Here is a 24301-nt window from a genome sequence, read left to right as displayed (position 1 = left end):
CTGTACCTTTCTGAGAAGATCAGGTGGGAAGCAGCAGGGCCCCGGATCAGAGACCGAGAACTGCCCCCTTACCAAGCACCACTGCATGGTGGTGGGCCTAGTTCCTCATAGCAGGAGGCCTTTGCCCCCACATCCCCTCCGCCCCAGCCTGCCTCAGTGCCTGAGAAGCCACCACTTGCATCCCCCTCTCCTGGTTAAGGTAGAGTCCTTATTTTACTGCAGAGGTGTTCCATGTTCCTCGTGAAGTGTGGTCTCTTCTGAGGAAGCTAGTGGGCTCCTCTGATCAGTTGGCCTTTGTAGCTGTGAGAGCAGCCACCTGCAGGTTGGGTGTGCCCTGACACTGCTGTAGCCCCTTCTAACCGAAGAGAAGACACCTATGTTCTTAAATAAATAAAACTAGGTTCTCTGAAGCCTAGCAAGAGATCGTTCTTCCTTGGTCTCAGGGGCTGTGATAGCCGCTGGATTTTTCTCACAGGGTCTGGAGAGGCTGACGGGTGGCAAGGTGAGGAGTCAGCCTGCCCCCCTGGTGACATGTGAGATGCCACAGGGAGCTGAAAGCCCTCTACTGAAGTGTGGTGTAAGTAAAGGTGTGAACTGACTTACCTTACTTATTGAGGCCAGGGTGATGCCCATGGAGAGGACTCACCTGGGAGGCAGCTCTCAAGCCTGTACCTAGCTCCTTCCCCGGGGCTGTGATGGAGGCATGGAGTTTGGGCCCCATGTCGCACCTAAGTGACCTGTGAAAGTAGTAGACAGACACGTCCAGAACCCATCTCTAGACGCCTAAGAAAGATGGATTGGCAAATGCTAGTATATAATTTCCACTTTACAACAGACTGAGGTAGAGAGCGTTCGTTCTTATTCATAGCCAAGTAAAATACCCAATAAAAATGGAACAGACGAGTGAGAACGGGTTCCAATGCCAAGCCCCTCAAGACAAGATGGACACAGCAGCTAGTTCCAGGGTGCATTTCTAGTGGACTTTATTGTCCTGCTCCAACACCACAGTAGAAAGGGACCTGCAAGCTCCAGGCCTGTACCATGTGTCACCACAGCAAAAACATGACCCACTTGAACACACTCCTGCCCCACCCACCGGATAAATATGTTACAATTTTTTTTTTTTAAAAAAAGAATACAACAGAATAAATTAATAACTTAAGTGATTAGGCACCAACAGTGATTTGAAAATTAAATGTCAATTTTAAATGGTAACAAGACAAGAACTCAAGACTGGGCTTCCACTAGCCCATTTTCTCTTCCTGACAAATAGTGACAATTCTGCACGAAATAATTCTAGATTTCAAGACACAAGTAGCCAACAAATACACAACACATGCCACCAGAAATCACACGATAGCCTGGATCTCTGGGGGACCCCCCCTCAGTAGGCAGCTCCTTGTAGTCCCAGGCCCCAAAGAGCACTCGGGCAAGTCCCAGAAAGATGACCCCTATGGAAGGGCTTTAGAGCTCCTGAGGCCAGCCTTACTTCCCCTGCATTTTATGAAGGCCCAGATGGGGAAGGAAGAGCTCTGGAAACGGGGTGGGGGTTCTGGCCCAAGATGTCCCATGGCAGAAGGGGCCAGAGTGGAGATGAGCTGAGCCCATGCTCTAGTAAATTCAGAATGGTTGTGCTTTTGTCCTAGGAATGGGGCATACTTTAATGGTTTCCAATGTAGAAGTTACCAAAGTCAAGCTAGGAGGGGACTGGGGATAGGTGCTGCCCACCCCTGACCATCCAGATCCCCCAGAAAGAAGTTACAGAGGGAGTCTCCTCTTCAAGCAGCTGAGCACCAGCTGTGGATGGGACCTCGGCGCATCTAATCCAACCTCCCATTCCACAGACAGGCAGACCAAGGACCTAAGTAGACACCATCTCCCTATTTGATTGTTCTCACTCAGCCTTGCAGAAGTGGAGCTGGAAGTGGGTGAAGAAGGCTCCTTGGAGAGCCCCAGGCAGGGGACTTGTGTGAAGTAGCGCTGGGTGGGAAGGTATCCCCCCACTTCCAGGGTCTCAGTCCTCGCCAGGCCCCCAGGAGAGGTGGACTTTGACCCATGGATAGGCCAAAGAACCAGTTTTTTCAACTGAGTTGACTCCTTTGTTGGGGGAGGTAGTGAGTGGAGGGCAGGGATATGCTAGACACGGCTGGTAGTTTGGGGCTTGTGAGCCAGAGCTTTGCTTTCAAAAGGCCAATTTTGCCTCTCATCCTTCCATCTCTACCCCTACACTTGCACCCGAGGGATTTTGGTAGTTACCGGAATCGGGAGCTGGAAGGAGGCCTCCTGGGAGATTCGATTTAAACACCTCAGTCGTGCTCTGAAGATTCCAGCCAAGGTCCACCACATCATGGCACACTCAGAACATGCTCACATGTTTATGGGAGGCTGCAATAGTCTGGGGCCCACTTGTGGCTGCTGCGGGTACAGGGAAGGCACCAGTGAAAAGCTCTGTTGTGTGGGGCCCCTTGCGGAGGGCCTTAAAGGCACACATTCAGGGCTGGGCAGAGTGAACCGCACCCTGCCAACTCTGCCCAGTGTAGGCGCTGCCACTGCTACCATTCACTTGTTGGAACACCAAGGCATGGCCCCGGCACTTCTGAGTGGCTGGACCCATATGCTCAAAGGCCTTTTGTTCCCAAGACACAAGGCTTTCCAAGTCTCTCCTTCCTTCCTTCCTCCACTGGACCCAAGCCCTGCCCTCCTCCTCTGTAAAAATCTGACTCATCCCCTTCTAAGGCCTACCTCAGGCACCCCCTTTTCCTAGAATCCACCTTCCCTGATTGTGACCCCACTCCTGCCTCTGGCACCAACCTCCCTAAGTCTTTACTTCCTCTGCCCTCCGTCAGCATTTAAAGTCTCTCTCTGATGGCCATCACCACTGTCTTGTGTCCTTGTCCTTTTTCTGATTGTGACTATCTCAAGTTCGGGGACAAGGTCTGATTGATTCTTGTGTGGTTGGTGCTTAACCCCAGAGACTGGACACAGCAGCCATTAATAAATGCTCCTTGAGTTGATCTAAACTAATGCTAGGAGGAGAGGTGCAACTCTTGAGGAAATAACTTCTTCCAGGATGGGACTTAGAGAATGGCTAGGCCATTGGTCTGGTGAAGTATGCATGCTCATGGGAGCTGAAAGGGGAGTGGGGGCAGAAGGGAGTAGCTGCCCCCATCGAACATGGCAGGAAGTCACTCTTTGGGAAGAAGAACGTCTGTTCATCCCAGGGTAGAATGAAACATCTCGTCTGTCCTGTTGCTTCTGAAACTCTTGAAAATTTAGTCAAGAACTGTCAACATAAAAAAATTCAGATCCCCCACCCTAGGCTTAAGAGAAGGAACCTTGGATGATGCCCTACACCCCATCCCTGTTAATCTGATAGCCTTTCAAGCCCGGGGAGGAGAGTCCAACATGGCTCCTGGAATGCTAGAGAGCAACAGAGGACGGATGAGATGAGGAAACCCAGGGCCGGCACCAGGCCAGACTCCTTCCTACCCTGCGATCTGACATACGCCACAGCCCATGGGCACAAGCTGTCAGCCACGTCTGATGTGGTCCTCTAGGCATCATTCTGCCCTGCTTTCTCCTTGTCCTGCCTGACCTGCTGTCCCTCCATCCTAGGAACGGTGCTCATGTCACACCACCATGCACACCACTCTTGCATAACGTGTCACTCCTTCACTTTCTGCTCCACCCTGTACCCCCAAGCATTGCCTTGGGCACTCCCCCACTCCCAGGCCCTTTGAATATATTTCCCCACTTGCTACATGGCCTTCACCCCTGCTTCACATCTGTCTGCTACCTCTGCACCCAACTTCCACTGCACTGCTCACTACATAGAAACTCGCTGCCCCACCCCACTGCAGAGTCCCCTGCCCTGCTCTGCGCCTCTGCCCAGCCTGTGCCTGTCCCCGGGTTCCCCTCATTCCCTGAATCACACCCATCCACACCACACTCCCTCCCATATTCCCCACCCCTTTACCATGTGTTCCTGCCCCACGTGCTTGGTCGCCCAGCTTGGTCCAAGCCTTCCCCTGTGTGATGCTTTCAAGGTGAGGCTGGCGGGAGCCTTTGAGGGGGTTGGGGAAGAGGACTGCCCTTGGGCCTAGAGTGGCCTGTAGCTCCAGAGTTCTGGGGACCCAGACCCCACAGTGTCCTTGTCATCTCTACCACCTGAGCTCCAAGCGCTGCTCCTTGCTGCTCTAGGTTGGCCATCGTCAGTTTTCCCTTCCTTTTGTCCTTCATCCTCCGCCTGTGCACCCCACAGCAGCTGTCCTGCCATGGCCTTAGCCTGAAAGTGGGGGTCCCTGCAGATGTCAGCTTTCCCTCTGCATCTGGGCATCTAAGTCCTTTACCCCTCAAGACCACTGCTGGGCCTCCTTCTCCACCGTCTCCTCTTTTAGTGGCCTTGCTTCTCTCCTGCCAAGAAAAACAGGAATGAAAAAGTCCATTATCCACTTTGGTCTGCTGGTCCTTGACTCCCTGGGTCAGTGAAACTTGTCTTCTGGGACTGAAGGAGAGGTAGCCCAGTGGCCGGAGGGAAGATAGCTGAGGGCTGTGACTGAACGTGAGGTGTGGAATCTGGCTCAGAGCCCCAGCCCTTCCCTCCAAACATCTGGTAGATAGTCAGGTCTAAAGGACAGGAAAAGGCTGAAGGATGCTTTTTGGCAATAGCTCCTAACTAAGGTGGGTGGAGGCATGGCCATTACTGATAAAAATCACAGCTGGGCCCCGAGTGGGCAGAGGAGGTGCCTTGATCAGGCCCTCACCTCCCAGGGGAAGGGTTCAGGGTCCCTGATGTCAAGTGCTTTGAAGGCTGAGACTGGCAGAGTAGAGAGGAAGTGAATGGAAGGAACAATGGGAGAGGGGAGAGGGGTAGGGGAGATGTGAAGGGCCAGCTCTGGAGACGCTGCCTCCTGGCCCCTCCCTGGGCTCTGCGGTGGCCCTCTCGTCACAGCTTGGCACCCTTGGAAGGCTCCGAGGACTGCCGCACGTCTGTCCACTCCTGCATGGTGTTCTGCAGGGCCTGGGTCTTCTCCTTGTCCACCTGAACATAGTCCACCTTCTCATCAGAAGTGACAGATGAAGTAGATGGCTGAGGGGACAGAGTGGGAAAGAGGGAGTAGCTGTGAGTTACCAGTTAGGTGGGGAGGAAGAAGATGGGCGTGGGATCTTCCTGAGCTGTCTGAAGGGGAGAAGAGCATGGCCTCTGCCTGCCACTGACCAGCCTCAGGAGCCTGGCTTCTCTTTCTGAATGTGGGCTTTAAAGCTCAGACTCCAAACTCATTATCCCTCCTGCAGGATGCGGCAGCCCCTGCCAGCCCTTCTTACTTCCCGGCTCCTGGGACGACCCAGGCCCTTCCTTGGCCCTGGTGGATGGGTCCAGGCCTTCATCTCTGCCTCCACCCATCTCTGTCAGGTTGCTCATCCAGGGGAAGGACTTTGCTGGGTGTAAACAAGCACCAGCCACAGGACTTTACGTGCTGTACTCACCGCCACCCTGTGAAGGGGAACCATGCTGAGGCACAGCTCTGCACCCTGCTGTCTAGACTGCTTAGCTAAGGGTACCTCCTGGGGAGGCTTTCCCAGGCCTGGAAGTCCCTTGTGAAGGCTGATGTATTGACGGCAGGGCTCTGGGACACACCTAAGAGCCCAGGACCAGGAGGCAGTATCCTCATTCCTGGATCACTTTGTTTAGCACAATCAGATCTCTATGCACTCATTTGCCCTGATTCACTTTGTTTAGCACAATCAGATCTCTATGCACTCATTTGCCCATCTCTACAACACGGGGGATGGGCTGACTGATGAGGTTCTTTGAGGGTACTGTGCTCTGAGAGCAGGAATAGGAGTCTTTAGACCTAGGTGAAAGCTCTATGACTAAAGATGCATCATAAAAGCTAGGTACTGGAGCAGGAGGGAGGCTGAGTGCTGCTGTTCAGTGTTGAAGGCACCCTGACCTCCATGATCTCTGCCTCCGGGGCCCTGAGAGCTCTTACTGTCCCCCCAACCTCTACTCCAGGCACCTTGCGGTGGGGGCTTGGGGAGCTTGGCTGGAAGTCCAGGGCCAGATAATCGACGCTGCCGGTGCTCTTCTTAGGGGCAGGACTGTTGGTGCCACTGGGAACGGGAGATGCAGACACTGGGTTTTGCTGTCACGAGGAGGAAAAATCCGTGAGTGTAGAGAACAGACTAACCCACCACCCAGAAAAATACCTCTGGGAGTAAGAACACTGGTTCCCTGAGCCCTACTCTGACTCATGCATCATGCTAAGGACTTTTCATGTTCTCATTTTAGTCCTCATGACAATCCTGTAATGTAGGTATGATTACTGTTGATACTGTTTAAAACAAATATGAAACTGTGGTTCACTTTACTTTCAGAGAAGTGACTTTGCCTGTAGTTGCACAGCTGTCGAGTGATGGGAATCAGGTCTGTTTTCTGACTTCCAAACCTGTGCTAACCCCTGTGCCACACTGTCTCCTTTATAGCACATCAGGCCAAATCTCATCAACAGGGGCTCTCCTGAGACACCCAGCCTTTGCTTGCTGGCACTTAAGAAGGGAGCACATTTCCTTTATGCACTGGAAAGTTTTCTTCTGTTGCACCAAATCAGCCCCTCTGAAACTCCCACCTGTGGCCTAGAGTGGGGTAGTCACCCCAAAGCAGCTTGCTCCCCAACCTAGCTCCTCCAAGATCTGAACAGGGTGGCTTTATCTCCAGGCTGCACAAAGCCCGCATTTCTTCAGATGACACACTCTGGGATCCTGTCCATCCAGACTCCTGCTCTAGCAAAGCACCACCCCCTCTAGGACTTTCCTGAAGTCTTATTCTAATGAGAAGGTGATAGTCCTGTGTTCTGTTTGTTGGCTGCTTTATTGGTTGGTAATTCATTCTTTCACTGTCTATGCAGTGACTACCAGGTGCTGGGCAGTTATGCCCTTAATGGAAATCTCAGGGAAGAAATATCCTCCTCTGCCTGTGCTGATAGCTCTATTACGGCCTCACCAAAGTGAGTTATGTGCATGTATGCCTCTCACCGCTGAGGAGATACCTCCAGCACTGACTATCCAAGGGCACACAGATCCTGACACCTGTGTCACTGTCATGAGAGAGGCAGGCCCCTGCCCTTGAAGACCATGACTTTGTTGGGACAGGTCTCATGTCTTCCTTACATCTGATGACAACTCCTACTGCTTGATAAATAGGTGCTCAAGAAGGGTTTGTAGCAGGAAACTAAATCATGAATAATACAAGGAGTCCCTGGGCAGAGGTGAATTAGCTAAGCTGGGAAGTGGGGAACTGAGCGGTGGGTCCCAGGGGACTTTGATAGGAGTCATTCCAGCGAAGCCCGAAGGACTCACCATAGGGACATAGTTCTCTTCGCTGTCTCCTGAGTCTGTGCTGGTGATGCTCTGGGTGGAGATGGGGCGGCAGTACTGGGAGGAGCTGGAGTTGAAGGTGTGGCTGTTGTGGGAAGGAAGAATCAACACTGGGGAAGCAGCATGGCTGCTGCCCTGTTTCTAGCCTACAGCTGAGTCCTGACCCTCACACACCCAGACCTCAGCCATTAGAGCTGCACACTCCATCAGATTAAGATCTGATATAGGGCAAGTATAATTATTCTCTTTTATAGCTGAGGAAACCAAGCCACAAGAGATCAAGAGACATGATCAGCTAATGAGAGCATTAGCATCAGAATCCAGCTGTCCTGGCCCACAGGCCAGCTACCATTTCACTCATCTTCTCTAATGGGCTGACTCCAAGCTCCCACCCCCACACATAGGCACTCACCTGGCCCTAGACCAAGACTTGGTGATAGGTGACTTGAAGGGGAGTTCATCGATGACAGTGTTGTTTCTCAGGTCAAGTGGTGTTGGCTTTGCTGGAGCAGGAAAAGAAAGTCTGGTAATCAGCCAGTAATAATGCTACACATACACAACTTATATATAACACATGAGCATGTTTATAAAGGCCTGCAAAGTCATTCCAGTTTCACACAGCGAAACTGATGCTCAGTGAGGTTATATAATCTTTGCCCATATTGATGGGCCTTGAAGTCATGTCTTCAGACTCCAAATTAAATATTCTTTCTGCTGTATCTACGGTAATTATATTTTCAGAATCAAAAATGAGGACACAGGGTTTGACAACAGATTCTTCTCCCTCGATTTATGACTTCATTTAAAAATAAGAGACTATATATAAAGATATATTTATATATTAATACAGATATTAATATATATTTACATATACATATATATTTACATATATTTTCTTTGAGACAGGGTCTCGCTCTGTTGCTCAGGCTGCAGTGCAGTGGTGCAATCTCAGCTCACTGCAACCTCTGCCTCCTGGGTTCAAGTGATCCTCCTGCGTCAGCCTCCCTAGTAGCTGGGACTACAGAAGCCTGCCACCACGCTTGGCTAATTTTTGCATTTTTAGTAGAGACGGGGTTTCACTGTTTTGGCCAGGCTGGTCTCAAACTCCTGACCTCAGGTGATCCACTCGCCTCAGCCTCCCAAAGTGTTGGGGTTACAGGCATGAGCCATGGCACCCAGCCAAGAGACCATATTTGAAGTGGAGATGGTCACTGTGACTACTCTCTGCTGCTCCTGGCCAGGTCTGTGCAAGCCACAGTGGAGGAAGGTAGATGCCACCAGGGCCTGAGGGCTTCAGTTTCACATGCTAAGATTTGAATTCCCTGTTGGTCAGACCCACAGGGGGCTATCTCTGCCCAGCTATCCTACTCCTCCCTTTGAATCCTTGCCACTAATCCAACACCAGGAGAGTGAGATCACAGCAGACTGGTAACTTGCCTGGTCTACATGCAGGGGGCACAAACCTGACTTTACTGAATGCCTGCTGTGTACCAAAGTACTATCCTAGATGCTCTCCTTCACAGCAAACCTGGGAGGTAGGAATTACCATCTTCATTTCACAGATAAGAAAACCGAGACTCAGAATTTACATGATTTGCCCGAAGTCACACATCCCAAGTCCAGGATCCACATGACCCCTAAGCAAATGGAAAGAGTCCCTAGCTATTGTCCAGAGATGGGACAGGGGAAAGAATGGACTTACCTTTCCGATCAGGTTTGAGGTTGCGGTTGACAGGGGGTGGCTGGATCTCACTTCCTCTGCTGGGGCCTCGGTGCATAGGAAGGGTTGTTGATGGGTAGCCAAGTGAGTCAAAGTGATGGGCCCCTGGGCTCATTGGGATGTAGACGCTCTGGGAATTATCACCTGCTCGTTCCATGGCCAACAGGGTGGAAGAACCTGGGTTCATGGGCACATAGTTGTCTTCAGAATTGGTGCTGTCTGATCGGCCCACAATCATTTTCCCTGGCTAGGGAGAGGAACAGTGAAAGAAATACAGCTGTTACTAGCAAGAAGAAACAGGAAGTAGGTAAGACTTTGTAAACTAGGCAAGACAAGTCATGACTGGGTTAGCTACACTTTGAAGCTGTAAGGGAGACCCTGGGGAGACCAAATAAGAAAGCAGAGTAGTGGGAGGTTAAGGCAGTTGGATCACTTGAGGTGAGGAGTTCGAAACCAGCTTGGCCAACAAGGCGAAACTTCCTCTCTACTAAAAATACAAAGCATTAGCTGGGCGTGGTGACATATGCTTGTAATGCCAGCTACTCAGGAGGCTGAGACACGAGAATCGCTTGAAGATGGGAGGCTGAGGTTGTAGTGAGCCAAGATCACACCACTGCACTCCAGCCTGGGTGACAGAGCGAGATTCTGTTTCAAAAAATAAAAAATAAAAAAAAAGGAAGCAGAGTGGGAGACAAGAATATATGAGGTCCGTGGGCCCCTTCAAGCCTTCATGATCCTTTGGCATCCACCAATAATTTTTGATAAATCTAGAGTATAAAATATTCTTGGTGACTGGGTCCACTTGGCTTTCTGGATGCCTGACCAACATTGTGGGTAGCATAGTCCATAGACTGTAGGTTTGGTTCAGGACCTGCCCTCCACCTCAAGTCCAGACTCACCATTGGCAGGTCAGCATCTCGGGCCCTGGATCAGAACAAGGAGCATATTAGGAGTCCTGGCTCTGAAAGGTGAGGTCTGGGGCCAGTTGTGTTTCCCCAGTCCAGGTTCCTAAGTACCTGGGGCTCACTCCAGGCACCTAGGGGACCACCAAGCTGCAGTCGGAGCTTCTACAGAGTTGTGCAATACAGCACCCTTGGCTATAGCCTTCCTCTAACTCTTGTTCTACGTGCCCTGACATACAACTAAGCTGCTTCTGCCTTGGTTACCTGATTTCACGTCTTTCCAGTGGGCCTGAAGCCAGGCCTTGGTTTTCTTGCCTGACACGTTGGAGAACTGTGTTAGCATTTTCCAGAGGGCAGCCTGGGATCCTGCTCTCAAGCCATAATTCTGCCACTTAGCATGACTGTGAGTACTACCCTTGCCTGGAGTCTCACACTGCAGCCTCCCTCCTACATGTGAGGCCATGTGGGTAAGGTTGTTGCCTTAGAAGATCCCCCACCGTGCAGCCTGGGTCTATTGCATTCTAGACCCTCTGCTTACCTACAAGGTTGGTGAACCTTGTAATCCAGTCTACCTTAGCACATACATTTCTTCCGGACTAGAATACTTGTATCTTACTTGTCCAAAGACTCAACGCAGGGTTCTGAACTGAGACAAGAACTTGGGCAGGGTCTTAAGATGGAGATGCCATCACTCTTTTGGGGTTGTGCTTTTAGTTCCATAAGGTGTGGCCTTTTACCTAACCAGGCCTGCCTGAGGACCCCTGGTTAACCCACACTCACCAGGAAAGAGCCGACTCCATCACTCATGGATTCAGCAGACCGGCCTGCACTCTCTCCACCACGCTGTGGGTACTCGTAGGTCTCACAGGAAGAAGCTGACAGAGGAAGGAGGATCCGTATGTACTCATGGTTGATTCATGTGTTGACACTTCCCCATACCCTCACCAGTGTGGTTCAAGGTCTTACTGATACTCCAGAAGATACCACTCTCAACCCCAAATGATAAGGAATTTCTTCGAACACATCACTCCTCAGTTCAAAAATCCTCCTGGGCTTCTAGATGTAGCTCCAATGTTAGCATCTGCAGAGAAGCCATCCTTGACTACTCTACCCTCATCTATGCACCTCTCCTTTGACTCCTATAGCACTCACCTGTCCCACTCACCCCAGCCATCACTTCTCTGAATACCACAGTAACAATAATACTTGTCCTGATTTATATGTGTTGGTTTTATTTTCCCAATGAGATGTAAGCTCTGAAGGGCAGGAACATGTTTTATGTATGTCTTTATCATCTCAGTTCCAAAGCACAGTACGACTGCTCAAGTTGTTGATGGATTGAAAGGCGGCAAAGAAGTCTAAACCAGGAGCTGGGACTCTAGGGTCTGAGTCTCATCTCTGGCCCAATGACTCTGCAACTCTGTTTAAGTCTCTTAACTGTCATTGGCCTCATGTGAGATGGAGACAAGGAGGTTTTGTCCCACCAACCTCTCTGCCTGGCTTAAACAACAGGATGGACAAGAAAAGGCTTTGCGAGCTATAAAGCAAGATGCAAAATGAAAGGAATTAATATTGTTCTATTTTTTCATCATACAGAGGAGGTTACATGCAGAGTTGGAATACTCTCAGTGGAAAACAAGTAACAATAGAATTTAGGTACTTCAAAAAAAATTTTGACTTCAACCAAAGAGATTCAAGTATGATTCAGAAAATATTCTTAAGATCTCATTTTGCTTTAACAGTCTGTTAGTCCACACAGGTTTCACTCTAGTTTGGACTGATCTTCTAAATTTATTTTTTAGATCTTTGGTTTGATTTATAAATGAAAAAATATAATGATTTGGACTTCTAAACCCATAATATGTTATACTGTGGTTAGTCAAGAATGTCCTATTCTCCATTAGAATATTAACTTCTCCGGGACTAGCTCTGTTATACAACTGCTAACAGCCTCCTGTGCTGGAGGACCCAACTGGTAAGTGATCTGGGTAGAAGACACCTACATTTGTGAGTATCAGTGACCTAGGTGGTTCGTAAGTTCCCCTCGGCCACAGATGACCAAGGACTACCAAACTGTTGAGAACCCCTGTGTTACCTCCTCCTCCCTCTGAGTCTCAGCTAGGGCTTATACTGACCTCGGTGAAGTCGGCTGTTGTCCATTGCAGGGAGGGTGTTGCGTCTGGGAATGGTGGCAGCGACAGATCTGCTATTTTCACTGATTGGAGGTCTCTGCTGAGGACTACCCCATCGAGGTGTTTCTGCCTGACTTGGCTTGGGGGGGCGGGGTGGGGGAGCTATGGCTGAGTCCCCAGGAGTGGCCACTGTCATGGCATTATGGTTTTTGTCCAGAGTGAATGTCCTAGGGATCTGGTAGGCTGAGAGTGGGGTGGCCGGAACATCCATATTGTCTACCAGGAGGTCCCCAAACTCCCGGCACAGGGTGTTGCTGGGTGTCTTAAAGGTGTACACATCCTCATTATCTGTCTCGGAGCCTGTGAGGCTGCCCTTGGTGTGGCCATGGGAGGCCAGGCTGCGGGGGAGGTCGTAGGTACTGTCTCTGAATTCTGTATTGTGCCGGCTCGGCTTGGGAAGGCTATAGAAGCCATGGACTTGACCACTGACCCCGTTGACACAGTGTCCATTGCCCTGGGCAAGTTTTTGTACAGCCGTGTCACTTCTCATGAGAAAAGAGGCTCTGGTGCCCTGAGAGAAGCTGGCACTCCTAAAAGAGAAAGAAGGGAAGGGGCAGGAGGGTGAGACAAGCCAAGGACTGCCCCCAAGGAGACAGGCTGGGATGTTCAAAGCCCCATGAAGTTAATTGATGTGGGCAAAACACAGGATGAGGAGTCAGGCTAACCTGAGGTTTACCTACAATTTGCCAATTACTAGCTGTGTGACCTTGAAGCAAAGCACTTTCTCAGGAGCTAGGACTATAGGTTTAGGCATCTGTAAAACGGTGACTAAAAGCGTATTTTGAAGGTTGTTTAGATATTAGACTCTAGTACATGAATGTTTAAACAATGTTAGACTTCATCTGTCCCCCATCTTCAAATGGCAGTTATTAGCGGGGGTTATAACCCCCACTCCCTGACCAGGTATCAATAAGCCAGTTGGACTGCCTATCTGTTCATTGTTTTAAGTACCACAGAATATGCACATTCAAATACAAATGTTGTGAGACAGTGGAAAGAACCTTTAAGTTGATGACAGGAAACAGCCAACAAGTCATTTCATCTCTCCGAGTCTATTCTGCCACTGTGAAACTAGCCCATGGGTATTGATGTTGTAAGTTACAAAGAATTATTTGGGTCAGGTGCAGTGGCTCATGCCTGTAATCCCTGCACTTTGGGAGGCTGAGGTGGGAGGTTCACTTGAGGCCAGGAGTTCAAGACCAGCATGGGAACATAATAAGACTCCATTGCTACCAAACGAACAAACAAACAAACAAAAAACCAAACTAGCTGGGCAGGGTGCTGCACACCTGTCGTCCTAGCTCCTGAGGGGGCTAAGGCAGGAGGATTGCTTGAACCCAGCAGTTCGAAGTTAGAGTGAGCTATGATCACACCACTGCATTCCAGTCTAGTAAACAGAGTGAGACCCTGTCTCAAAAAAACACACCCCCCAACACAAATAACAAACTATTCAAACGTAAGCTATAGATTTATTTTCTACAATTATTTATGGTTGGTTGAGAGGCATTTTGAGGGGAAAGATCTCTTTCCAGAGATCTAGAAATCTATAGGAAGAATGGTTTCCTGTTTGGGAACCATATTCAGGATAGAAAAAGTTTTGATTAGTACACTTTTAAATTTAGGTTTTGGGCAATAAGGCAAGCAGTAAAAAGAGATGAGAAACAAGAGGGGAGACTTGTGTTAGGTTCCAGTACTGCTACCGATATGTGCTGTGCCTCCTCTCTCAGGTGTGACCTAGTTCGTCACAATGATTTCTAAGGGCCCATCTGGCCCTGATGCGCTGCAAAAGCCCTTCGCTTCACAAGAGTGGTTTTCAAACTAGATTCTATGATCTCTGTAGGTGCTTTGGGAAATTGGAGGGTGAGGTTCTGAGCAAGCAGGGATTTAGGTCTGCTTCTTTAGCTTTTATATGATGATTCTTCATAGGATTTCACTTGGGGAAAAAAAGAATCAATCCTTTGTAGCAGTGATTCTCAGCCTTTTGGAGGCTGTAAGAGTTTTTAAGATTCTGGTCAAAAGCTCTTGAAGTGTCTCATCAGAAAAGGCAAATCTCAAATGCATATAAGCTTGTGGGGGCTGTAATACATAGCCCTCTGAGGCCAATCCCTGGACCTTTTGCCTTACAGAAGCTCTCTCAGCTCCTGAGAAGTTTGTTATTTACAGATGTGGCCACCAGATGGTGTTAGAAAATACAGGCCAGAGCTTAGAAAGAGGAAACAGGTGTGTAAGCCAAGCTTCCTCTCATGTAAACTGTACCCATGATGGCTAGGAGTTCCAGGTCAGTCTCCAAACCTTCACTGATGCTCCTCCCTGGGCCTCTGCACTCCTCCTCCCTTTCTGTTCCATTCCACACACATAACCAGGCCAACAGCCAGGGGCTCGGATGATTGAACATCTAGCCTTCAGATAATGTAGTGTTCGGAGGAGAGGACGGGGTGGCGGGGGGAGCTAATGGTAGACATAAGGTGTTAATGTTGTATGCATTTTTTGGGTGCCTTTCATTTTGCTTTTTTTTTTTTTGAATTTCCAACTCTCTGTTGGATGCGCCCATCTAGATTTGTTCATTTTACATTTACTGATGTCCTAAGTTCCATCTGGGCCAGGCAAGAGGGATACAGAGATGCCACCTGCCCAGTGAGGGGTGGTCAGGGAATGTCACAGTAGTGGAGGAGGTGACATGGATGCAAATCATTAGTCAAGTAGGGGTGAGTATGTAGCTGTTGACAGTTGGTATCAGCCCTTGGTGGGGTGGTGGTAGACAACGTCAGGGAAGCCTCCTTCAGAGATGTTATTATCTTGAGTGAGTCTGGAAGGATGAACCACAACTGGCCAGGCAGAAGGCAGGAGAAGGGAAATGGTGTTCTAGTTGAAAGCTCAAAGATGTAGAACACAACCTGGCAAGTTCTAGGAACTTGAAGCTGCTCAGGCTGCAGCAAGCACATTAGAAGGCAGGGCTGAAAGAAGACAATGCAGGCCAGGACTGAAGGGAATAGGGAGCCTCTGAAGGATTTCAAGGTGGCAATGGGGTTGCAAGAGCATCACAGGTACCCTGCAATAACCTTCAACATAGTCAAGAACGAACTCATCATCTTCCTCTGGAACTCTTACTTCTCCTCCTGACTCTCTTATTTTGGGAATGGCACCAGTTACTTAAGCCAGAAACCTGGGAGTCACCCACATTATGATTTCTGCCCAGGGCCTCTCTGATCCTTCCATCCTACTACTATTTACTTTCCTAACTTCCCAGTGTAAACATTTTCAATACTGCCTCAGTGCTTCAGGATTAAGCCCAAACTCCAAGGTTTATCCCAACTCATCTCACCAATCTTTTCTCTTTAGTTCCCTTTTCCACTCTAGAATCCAAACCAAACTTTGCAGTGTCCCCTGTGTGCCCCAGTCAGTCAAGCATTGGGCTTTGTTGTGTTGTTGGGCTGTGTCTGGAAGACTTCTTACCTCAATCTGGCAAGCTCCTATTCCATTTATCCTTCAAAATCATCTCAGAGGACACATCTTTCAAGGCCATTCTTACATCCTCTACCTCTAAGCATTGCTTAACTTAGTCACTTGCTTAACTTTGTTCTTGGAGCAGGGAGCAAGTGTTGCCTATATTAGGCACCATTACTACTTATCTCTGCCAACAGACTGTGATTTCCTTGAAGAAAGAAACTGTGTTTTACTCTTTTTTCTCTCCTTAGCACCCAGGTTAATGCTTGTTGCAATGTAAATAATGAATAAATGTCTGTTGTAAGTAAGCAAATGAATAAACAAAAGTATGGGGCTGCCACCCCTTTTCCTGGGCTTGGCCCAAACCTTCTGATCAGCAGATCAAAACCCTTCCTCTGTAGAACCCACTAGCTTATGTTCCAACTTCCTTCTACCCCAGCATCGTCCCGTCTCACTCACAGAACTACTCATTCATCCCTAAACATGTCCTGTGTAGTCTAAACTTCAGTCCTGTTCTCGCATTACTCACCTCCCTGTGGAATGCTTCCTTGATACATCAACATTTTACACAAAGTCCACAAGAAGCCTTTTCACTCTACAAAGGTATTACAGGTCCCTAATTCTCCTTTTTACGGTAATCATTCCTTCCTCTGTGCTACCCACAGCACTCTGTGCTTCCATCACAACACTCACCTTCTTCTGCCTTATGTCAGTTATTCAGGTCTGTGTCTTTCCACTTCTACCAGACCATATGCTCCTAGAAGGCAGAAGGCCATATCCTGTACCCTGGCATAGTGCCAGGCATATGATAGATAATAGTGACACATGTTGAGGGAGACTGATTATTACCTCAGTAACCAAGTAAGAGGAGTTGAACAAGGGACTCTTGCCCAAAGTTTCATACTCAGAGGGTAGGGAATTTGTTCCAGCACCCAGATCTCTGGGCGCCCCCGCTGCGCAAACCATGCTACAGTGTGCTCCCTTTGGGCAATAATCCAGATGGGGAATTCCAAATACTCAGCAGTCCTGTGGCCTTTAGTATTTTCATGTAAACCTTAACTGAGGCCTATGTCACTGTGATGACCTGAGTTGCTTTTGTGGGATGGATAATCCACCCGGACGTGGTGGATTTGGAGAGAGGCTTCCCTTCCAGGGCTGGGCTTACAGGAGCCTTATAAAATAGGCAAGATCCTATGCCATACATATCACATGTGATCTCATTTTAAATCATCCTAACAGTTCTGAGACACACCTCTTTCTTTTCACATTATCAGATGAGGAAAACAGTAAATGGCAGAGTTGGTGCAGGAAGATACTCAAACACAAGTATGTAGGGGAGCTCCCCGGAGGCAAGAAGAAGTTTGAGAGAAGATATTCCCTCGAGTCAGCTGTGCCAAGTGCCTTTCCTTTCCATTTCTGGCCAATGGCTCCTCCGGAGGCTAGAGAGACTACTGTCATCACACAGCATCACACAGTCTCTCCCTTGGCTTTTTTTTTTTTTTTTGGTGATGGAGTCTCACTCTGTCTCCCAGGCTGGAGTGCAGTGGTGCAATCTTGGCTCACTGCCACCTCTGCCTCCCGGGTTCAAGCAATTCTCCTGCCTCAGCCTCCCGAGTAGCTGTGATTACAAAAGCATGCCACTGCACCTGGCTAATGTTTGTATTTTTAGTAGAGACGGGGTTTCACCATATCGGCCAGGCTGGTCTCGAACTCCTGACTTCGTGGTGCGCCCGCCTCGGCCTCCCAAAGTGCTGGGATTACAGACATGAGCCACTGAGCCTGGCCTTCCCTTGGCTTTTAAAAATGGTTTTCTAGTTTTTCTAGCCACTTCATTTTGTACTTGTTTTTCCACACATTTTCATATAATTTTATATACCAAACTATATGATGATTTTGCTTTTTTCTATCCCACTGGATTTCAATAGCCCTAATGATGACGGACTTTTGATTTTCAATGAGTATGTTCCCATTTAAGGGTAACTTAATATAAAATGCTTGTAAGTAGATTAACCACCATTTAGAGTTCTGTAACTGTCACTGGCCATTGTTTAAGAGGTCATTTGAACTATCCTCTTGCATTTGACCCATTCCAAATGGATTCTTCCTGTGAAAGAAGAAAACTCAGAAAACTCTGTGTCACATATCTTTGAGATGAGGTGATCTTTGTATCTCAAACCCTTCTGGCTGCAGTTCTGAGCCAATTTTGACAGGGCTCTCTGGTTACAGAGTAAAGCTGTGTATGTGAACGAAAAGTTGTATATTTTGCCTTTGGTCAATCAAAGCCTCTGGTGGATGAGTTAGGGAAGACTTGGAAAAGATTAATGATGGGTAAGCTCTTGATTGACATTTCTAATTTTACCATTTACCCACCATCTTTCTATAGAGTACTGCTGCAGGATCATTGATTCTGGAATCTCATCAATGAAATTTCACTCCCCATAACCCTCACCAGAATTATGGCTTTTCAGGGCATGTGACTCACATCAATCTGTTACAGGTTTAATAGCCTTCTTGAAATAAGACGACAGACACTGGCTAGAATCTGGAATGAGGCCCCAAAGGCTGGAGGACAAAAATAAGTCCAGTGAAACCAATTTGTCTTCAAAGACAAAAAGAACTCTATTTGTCTTGACTCTGCCAGTTCAAAACTCTTTCAATTGGCAATAGATATTATTCTGAGTAGTTACTTATTTTAGCTCAGTGGAAGATCTGCATTTTGAGAACTGAAGTTATTTTAGCAGGAATACATATTATCTAGTACTTGAAGGAAAACTAGTGGCTATTATTGCAGTAAAAGTGATGATAAATACATAATTCACAGTTTTATTTCTAAGGTGCTTAATTTACTGTATCTTTAGAATCAGGTTCCCACATAAATGAAAAAAGAGAAGACTGGTATTAGTAGCGTCAGTAATCCAATCAGACATAATTATGTCTAGTCTATGCTATGCAGGGATGAATGGGCCAATTCACTTTATACTCCCTACTCAAAAATAACCTTATAGGATTACTTTGGAGATCATATGAGGTACGCAATGTAAAAGTGCTTTGTAAACTTTAAAGCATCATTTCTTTTTTCCAGAGCACTTAGTATATAATGTGAATGTTAGAGGAAACCCAGGATTAAAGCCTATTCATATACTTACCAATACTTGGCAGGCACTGTTAACTTTTTTTTTTTTTTTTTTTTTTAGACAAGGTCTGGCTCTATTGCCCAGGCTGAAGTGCAGTGGTGTGATCTTGTGATCTCAGCTCACTGCAACCTGCGCATCCTGGGCTCAAGCCATCCTCCCACTTCTGAGTAGCTGGAGCTACAGGCATGCACCACCATGCCTGGCTAATTTTTTTTTTGGATTGTTTTTGGTAGAGACGGGGTTTCACCATGTTGCTCGGGCTAGTCTCAAACTTGTGAGGTGAAGCAATCCGCCTGCCTTGGCCTCCCAAAGTGCTGGGATTACAGGCATGAGCCACTGTGTCTGGCCTGTTAGCCATTTTTATTTTAGCCCTTCCAGCAGAGGTAAAGCAGAATCTCACGGAGATTTTAATTTGCATTTCCCAGATCACTGAACATTTATTCATGTGGTTATTGGACATTTCTGTATCTTTTTGTGGTGAAGTATCTGTTCAAATATTTTGCCCACTAAAAAAAAATTGGATTGTTCTCTTCTTATTGAGTTGTAAAAGTTCTTTATATGGACCAGAAACAAATCCTTTGTTAGATATGCGCGTTGAATATTTTCTCACATTTTGTGACTTGTCTTTTTTTAATTTTATTTTTTATTTTTGAGATGGAGTCTTGCTCATCTGTTGCCCAAGCTAGAGTGCAGTGGTGTGATCTTGGCTCACTGCAACCTCCACCTCCTGGGTTCAAGCAATTCTCGTGCCTTAGCCTCTCCAGTAGCTGGGACTATAGGTGAGCACATCCATGCCTAATTTTTGTATTTTTAACAGAGGTTTAGCATGGTGCTTCATCACGTTGGCCAGGCTGATCTCGAACTCCTGGCCTCAAGTGATCTGCCTGCCTCGGCCTCCCAAAGTGCTGGGATTGCAGGTGTGGGCCACCACGCCCAGCCCATTTTGTTTTCTTAAAGAGGCCTCTTGAAGAACAAGTTTTAATTTTGATAAAGACTACTTTATCATTTTTTTCTCTTTTATGATTCTTGCTTTTTGTGTCCTATATAAAAATCTTTGCTTACCTCAAGATCATGGAGATACTTTCTTCTAGAAGTTTCTTTTCTTTTCTTTTTATTTAAATACAGGGTCTTATTCTGTCACTCAGGCTGGAGTGCAATGGAATGATCTTGGCTCCCTGCAGTCTTGATCTCTGCCAGGCTCAAGTGATCCTCCCACCACAGCCTGCCCAGTAGCTGGGAATGCAGGCACACGCGACCACGCCCAGCTACTTTTTGTATTTTCTGTAGAAACTGGGTTTTGCCATGTTAGCCAGGCTGGTTTTCAACTCCTGAGTTCAAGCAATCTGCCCTTCTCAGTCTTCCAAAGTGCTGGGATTACAGGCGTGAGCTACTGCGCCCAGCCTAGAAGTTTTGTAGTATTGGATTTTACATTTATGTCTCTGACACATTTTAATTTTTGGGTGAGTGGTGTGATATGAAGTAAGGGTTGCTGTTCTTTTTTTATTATTCCTATATGAATGTCAAGCTGTTTCAGCATCATTTGCAGAAAAGGTTTTTCCTTTCTCCATTAGCACCTATATATTATATATTTTTAATAATTCTTTATATATTTATATATTTAAAATATTTATATATGCATTTCAAATATTTATACACATAAATGTATTTATATATATCTCTCTCCTGGACTTGCTAATTTCTTCTAGTGATCTATAGGTTTTTATCCTTTCACCAACACAACATTATCTTGTATCTCTTACTACAGTTTGACAGGAAGTCTTGAAATCAAGTAGTATAAATCCTGACTTTACTGTTGTTCTTTTAAAAACTTCTTTGGTTGCTTGGCCAACATGGTGAAACCTCATCTCTACAAAAAATGCAAAAATTAGCCGAGAGTGGTGGTGGCACGCGCCTTAATCCCAGCTACTCAAGAGGCTGAGGCAGGAGAACTGCTTGAACTCGGAAGGCGGAGGTTGCAGTAAGCCGAGATCGTGCCACTGCATTCCAGCCTGGGAGACAGAGCAACAGACTTTTCCTCCCCGGCCTCTGGAAGGGGCTGCCATGAAGGTCTCTGACATGTCCTGCAGACATTTTCCCCATGGTCTTGGAGATTAACATTAGGCTCCTTGCTACTTATGCAAATTTCTGCAGCCGGCTTTTCTCCCCAGAAAATGGATTTTTCTTTTCTTTTTGAGACGGAGTCTCACTCTGTCGCCTAGACTGGAGTGCAGTGGCGCAATCTCGGCTCACTGCAAGCTCCGCCTCCCAGGTTCACGCCATTCTCCTGCCTCAGCCTCCCGAGTAGCTGGGACTACAGGCGCCCACCACCACGCCCGGCTATTTTTTGTATTTTTAGTAGAGACGGGGTTTCACCGTGTTAGCCAGGATGGTCTCGATCTCCTGACCTTGTGATCCGCCCACCTCGGACTCCCAAAGTGCTGGGATTACAGGCGTGAGCCACCGCGCCCAGCTGGGTGTTTCTTTTCTATCACATCATCAGGTGGCAAATTTTCTGAACATTTATGCTGTGCTTCCCTTATAAAATTGAATGCCTTTAACAGTATCCAAGTCACCTCTTGAATGCTTTGCTGCTTAAAAATTTCTTCCACCAGAAACCCTAAATCATCTCTCTCAAGTTCAAAGTTCCACAAATCTCTAGGGCAGGGGCAACATGCCGCCAGTCTCTTTGCTAAAACAACAAGAGTCACCTTTGCTCCAATTCCCAACAAGTTCCTCATCTCCATCTGAGACCACCTTAGCCCGGACCTTATTGTCCATATCGCTATCAGGCTTTTGGTCAAAGCCATTCAACAAGTCTCTAGGAAGTTCCAGACTTTCCCACATTTTCCTCTCTTCTTATGAGCCCTCCTAATTGTTCCAACCTCTGCCTGTTACCCAGTTCCAAAGTCACCTCCACATTTTCGATACCTTTTCAACAACACCTCACTCTACTGGTACCAATTTACTGTATTAATCCGTTTTCATGCTGCTGATAAAGACATACCCGAGACTGGGATTTTTATTTGGATTGTGTTGAACCTACAGAAGAATCTGAGAAAAACTGTCATCTAAATAATATTGGATTTTCTAGTTCATAACTACTGTACATCACTCTCCAGATTTAGGTCTTTAATTTCTATCAGCAACATTTGATAGTTTTCACTGAAGAGGTCTTGCATGTTTGTTGTTAAATTTATTCCCAAGTATTCCACGTTTTCCGGTACCATTCTATAAATAATTAAAATTGTTTCATTTCCCCAATTGTTTGCTGCATACTGTAAAACTTATTTTTTGCAAAAAAACCTTTTTATCTTGTGACCTTGCTAAATTCACTTAAAAATTTTTTTTGTTGTTGTTAAACTAGAGACAGGTTTTCGCCATGTTGCTCAGGCTGGTCTTGAACTCTTGACCTCCAGTTATCCACCTGCCTCAGCATCCGAAGTGTTGGGATTACAGGCATGAGCCACCACACCAGGACTCTTACTTCTTTTTCTTCCTCCATGGAACTGACTAGGATCTCCAGTACAATGTTACACAGAAGTGGTAAGAACAGGTACTTTCTCCTTGTTTTCAATCTTAGGGCATTATGTTCAATATTTCTCCATTACGCATGATCTTAGCTATAGGGTTCCTTAGAAGTCCTTTATCAATTTAAAGAAGTTCTCCTCGATTCATAGTTTGCTAAGAAATACTTTTCTTTTTCCAATGAAGTATTGAGTTGTCAAATGCTTCCTCTGCATCTATTGAGGTTATGATTATATTATTTTTCTTCTTCATTCTCTTAATGTAATGAATTACATTGGTTGGTTTTTTTTGAAGTCAAACCAACCTTACACTCGTGGGATAAACACTACTTTGTCACGATGTCTTACCCCTAATGTATACATACATGCATATTCCCTAATATACATATATTGTCCCTAACAGACACATATAGATATACACACATACGTATTTAGTTGGATTTGACTGCTAATCCTTTGTTTTTAAAGAGCATTTCTATTTATTATTCATGGGGGATATTGCTCTCTAATTTTATTTCCTGTCATCTTTGCCAGATTTCAATAGTAGGGTTATGCTGGTCTCATAAAATGAGCTGTGAAAGAATCCCCTCCTCCTGTGTTTTCTGAATGACTATGGGTAAGATTTGTGTTATCTTTGAATGCTTGGTAGAATTTACCAGTAAAACCATCTGGGCATAGTTTTCTAGGTATTTGCTTAAGAGAAATAAAAACAAATGTTCCTACAAAGATTTGCTCATTACTGTTTAAGAACAAATGGGTCTTAATTTGTAACAGCCAAAACTGGAAACAATCTAAATGCTTATCATGTGAATGGAAAAGTGAATTGTGATATAAAGATACACTGTACTACTGAGCAATAAAAAGGAACAAACTAATGACACATGGAAAAACATGGATGAATCCCAAAAGCATTTTGCGGAATGAAAGAAGTCAGGAAAACTAGTACATACAATGTGATTCCATCTATGTAAAATTCTAGAAAATGCAAATTAATCTGTAGTGACGGAAAGACTGTTACTGGTTCTCTAGGAATGAGGTAAGGGAAGGATGGATTACAAAGGGGCATGAAGAAACTTTATATAAATGCCAACGACTGTACTTCAATTTCTTCCTAAAAACTTGTGGGGAAAAAAAAAGGGTGGGGAAATGTAAAATTGAAAAATCAGTTTAAAAATCATCTTACCTGAGCAGAGACAGAAAAAGATTGGGAAAAAAAGAGAATGTAAGTGATTGTTGGGTCAGTATCAAGTGGTCTAGCATATGAATAACTGAAGTCTCAGAAGGAATGCCCATCAGTGATAGACTGGATCAAGAAAGTGTGGTACATATACACCATGGAATACTACGCAGCCATAAAAAGGAACGAGATCATGTCCTTTGTAGGGACATGGATGGAGCTGGAAGCTGTTATCCTCAGCAAACTAACACAGGAACAGAAAACCAAGCACTGCATGTTCTCACTTATAAGTGGGAGCTGAACAATGAGAACACATGGACACCTGGGGGTGGGTGGATAATACAAACTGGGGCCTGTTAGGTGGGCAGAGGGAGGGAGAACATCAGGAAGAATAGCTAACACATGCTGGGCTTAATACCTAGGTGATGGGTTGATCTGTGCAGTAAACTACCATGGCACATGTTTACCTATGTAACAAACCTGCACATCCTGCACATGTACCCTGCAACTTAAAAGTTGAGGGGGGAAAAAAAAAAAAAAGAAAATGTGGCAGAAAAAGATTTGAAGAGGCCAGGTGTGGTGGCTCATCCCAGCACTTTGGGAGGCTGATGTGGGAGGACTGCTCGAGGCCAGGAGTTTGGGACCAGCCTGGACAACATAGTGAGACCATATCTCTACAAAAAATTAATCAAGTATGGTGGCATATGCCTGTAGTCTCGGCTACTTGGGAGGCTGAGGCAGGAAGATCTCAAGCCCAGGAGTTTGAGGCTGCAGTAAGCTATGTACTCCAGCCTAGGTGCCAGAGTGAGACCCTGTCTCTTAAAAAAAAAA

The 24301-nt window shown here is 46.5% G+C and overlaps 1 protein-coding gene across 2 annotated transcripts in view; it reads right to left on the bottom strand.

Moving 5' to 3' along the window:
• Window positions 1-3249: 3249 nt before the first annotated feature.
• GAB2 (GRB2-associated binding protein 2) overlaps window positions 3250-24301 on the bottom strand; it is a 205922-nt gene continuing 184870 nt past the window's right edge. For both annotated transcript variants that reach the window (XM_011989704.1, XM_011989705.1), the window contains exons 4-10: window positions 12135-12721; window positions 10780-10874; window positions 9080-9344; window positions 7790-7880; window positions 7360-7462; window positions 6021-6146; window positions 3250-5089 (exon numbers count right to left, since the gene is read on the bottom strand). In XM_011989704.1, the coding sequence (XP_011845094.1) occupies window positions 4946-5089; window positions 6021-6146; window positions 7360-7462; window positions 7790-7880; window positions 9080-9344; window positions 10780-10874; window positions 12135-12721 (1411 nt within the window). In that variant the 3' untranslated portion in view covers window positions 3250-4945. The remainder of the gene's footprint in view (window positions 5090-6020; window positions 6147-7359; window positions 7463-7789; window positions 7881-9079; window positions 9345-10779; window positions 10875-12134; window positions 12722-24301) is intronic.

The sequence above is a fragment of the Mandrillus leucophaeus genome, unplaced genomic scaffold (genome assembly GCF_000951045.1).
Source record: "Mandrillus leucophaeus isolate KB7577 unplaced genomic scaffold, Mleu.le_1.0 Scaffold360, whole genome shotgun sequence".
In the NCBI taxonomy this organism is placed as follows: domain Eukaryota; kingdom Metazoa; phylum Chordata; class Mammalia; order Primates; family Cercopithecidae; genus Mandrillus; species Mandrillus leucophaeus.
Note: the sequence above shows the minus strand (reverse complement) of the source record. Positions and strands in the feature narration are given on the sequence as shown.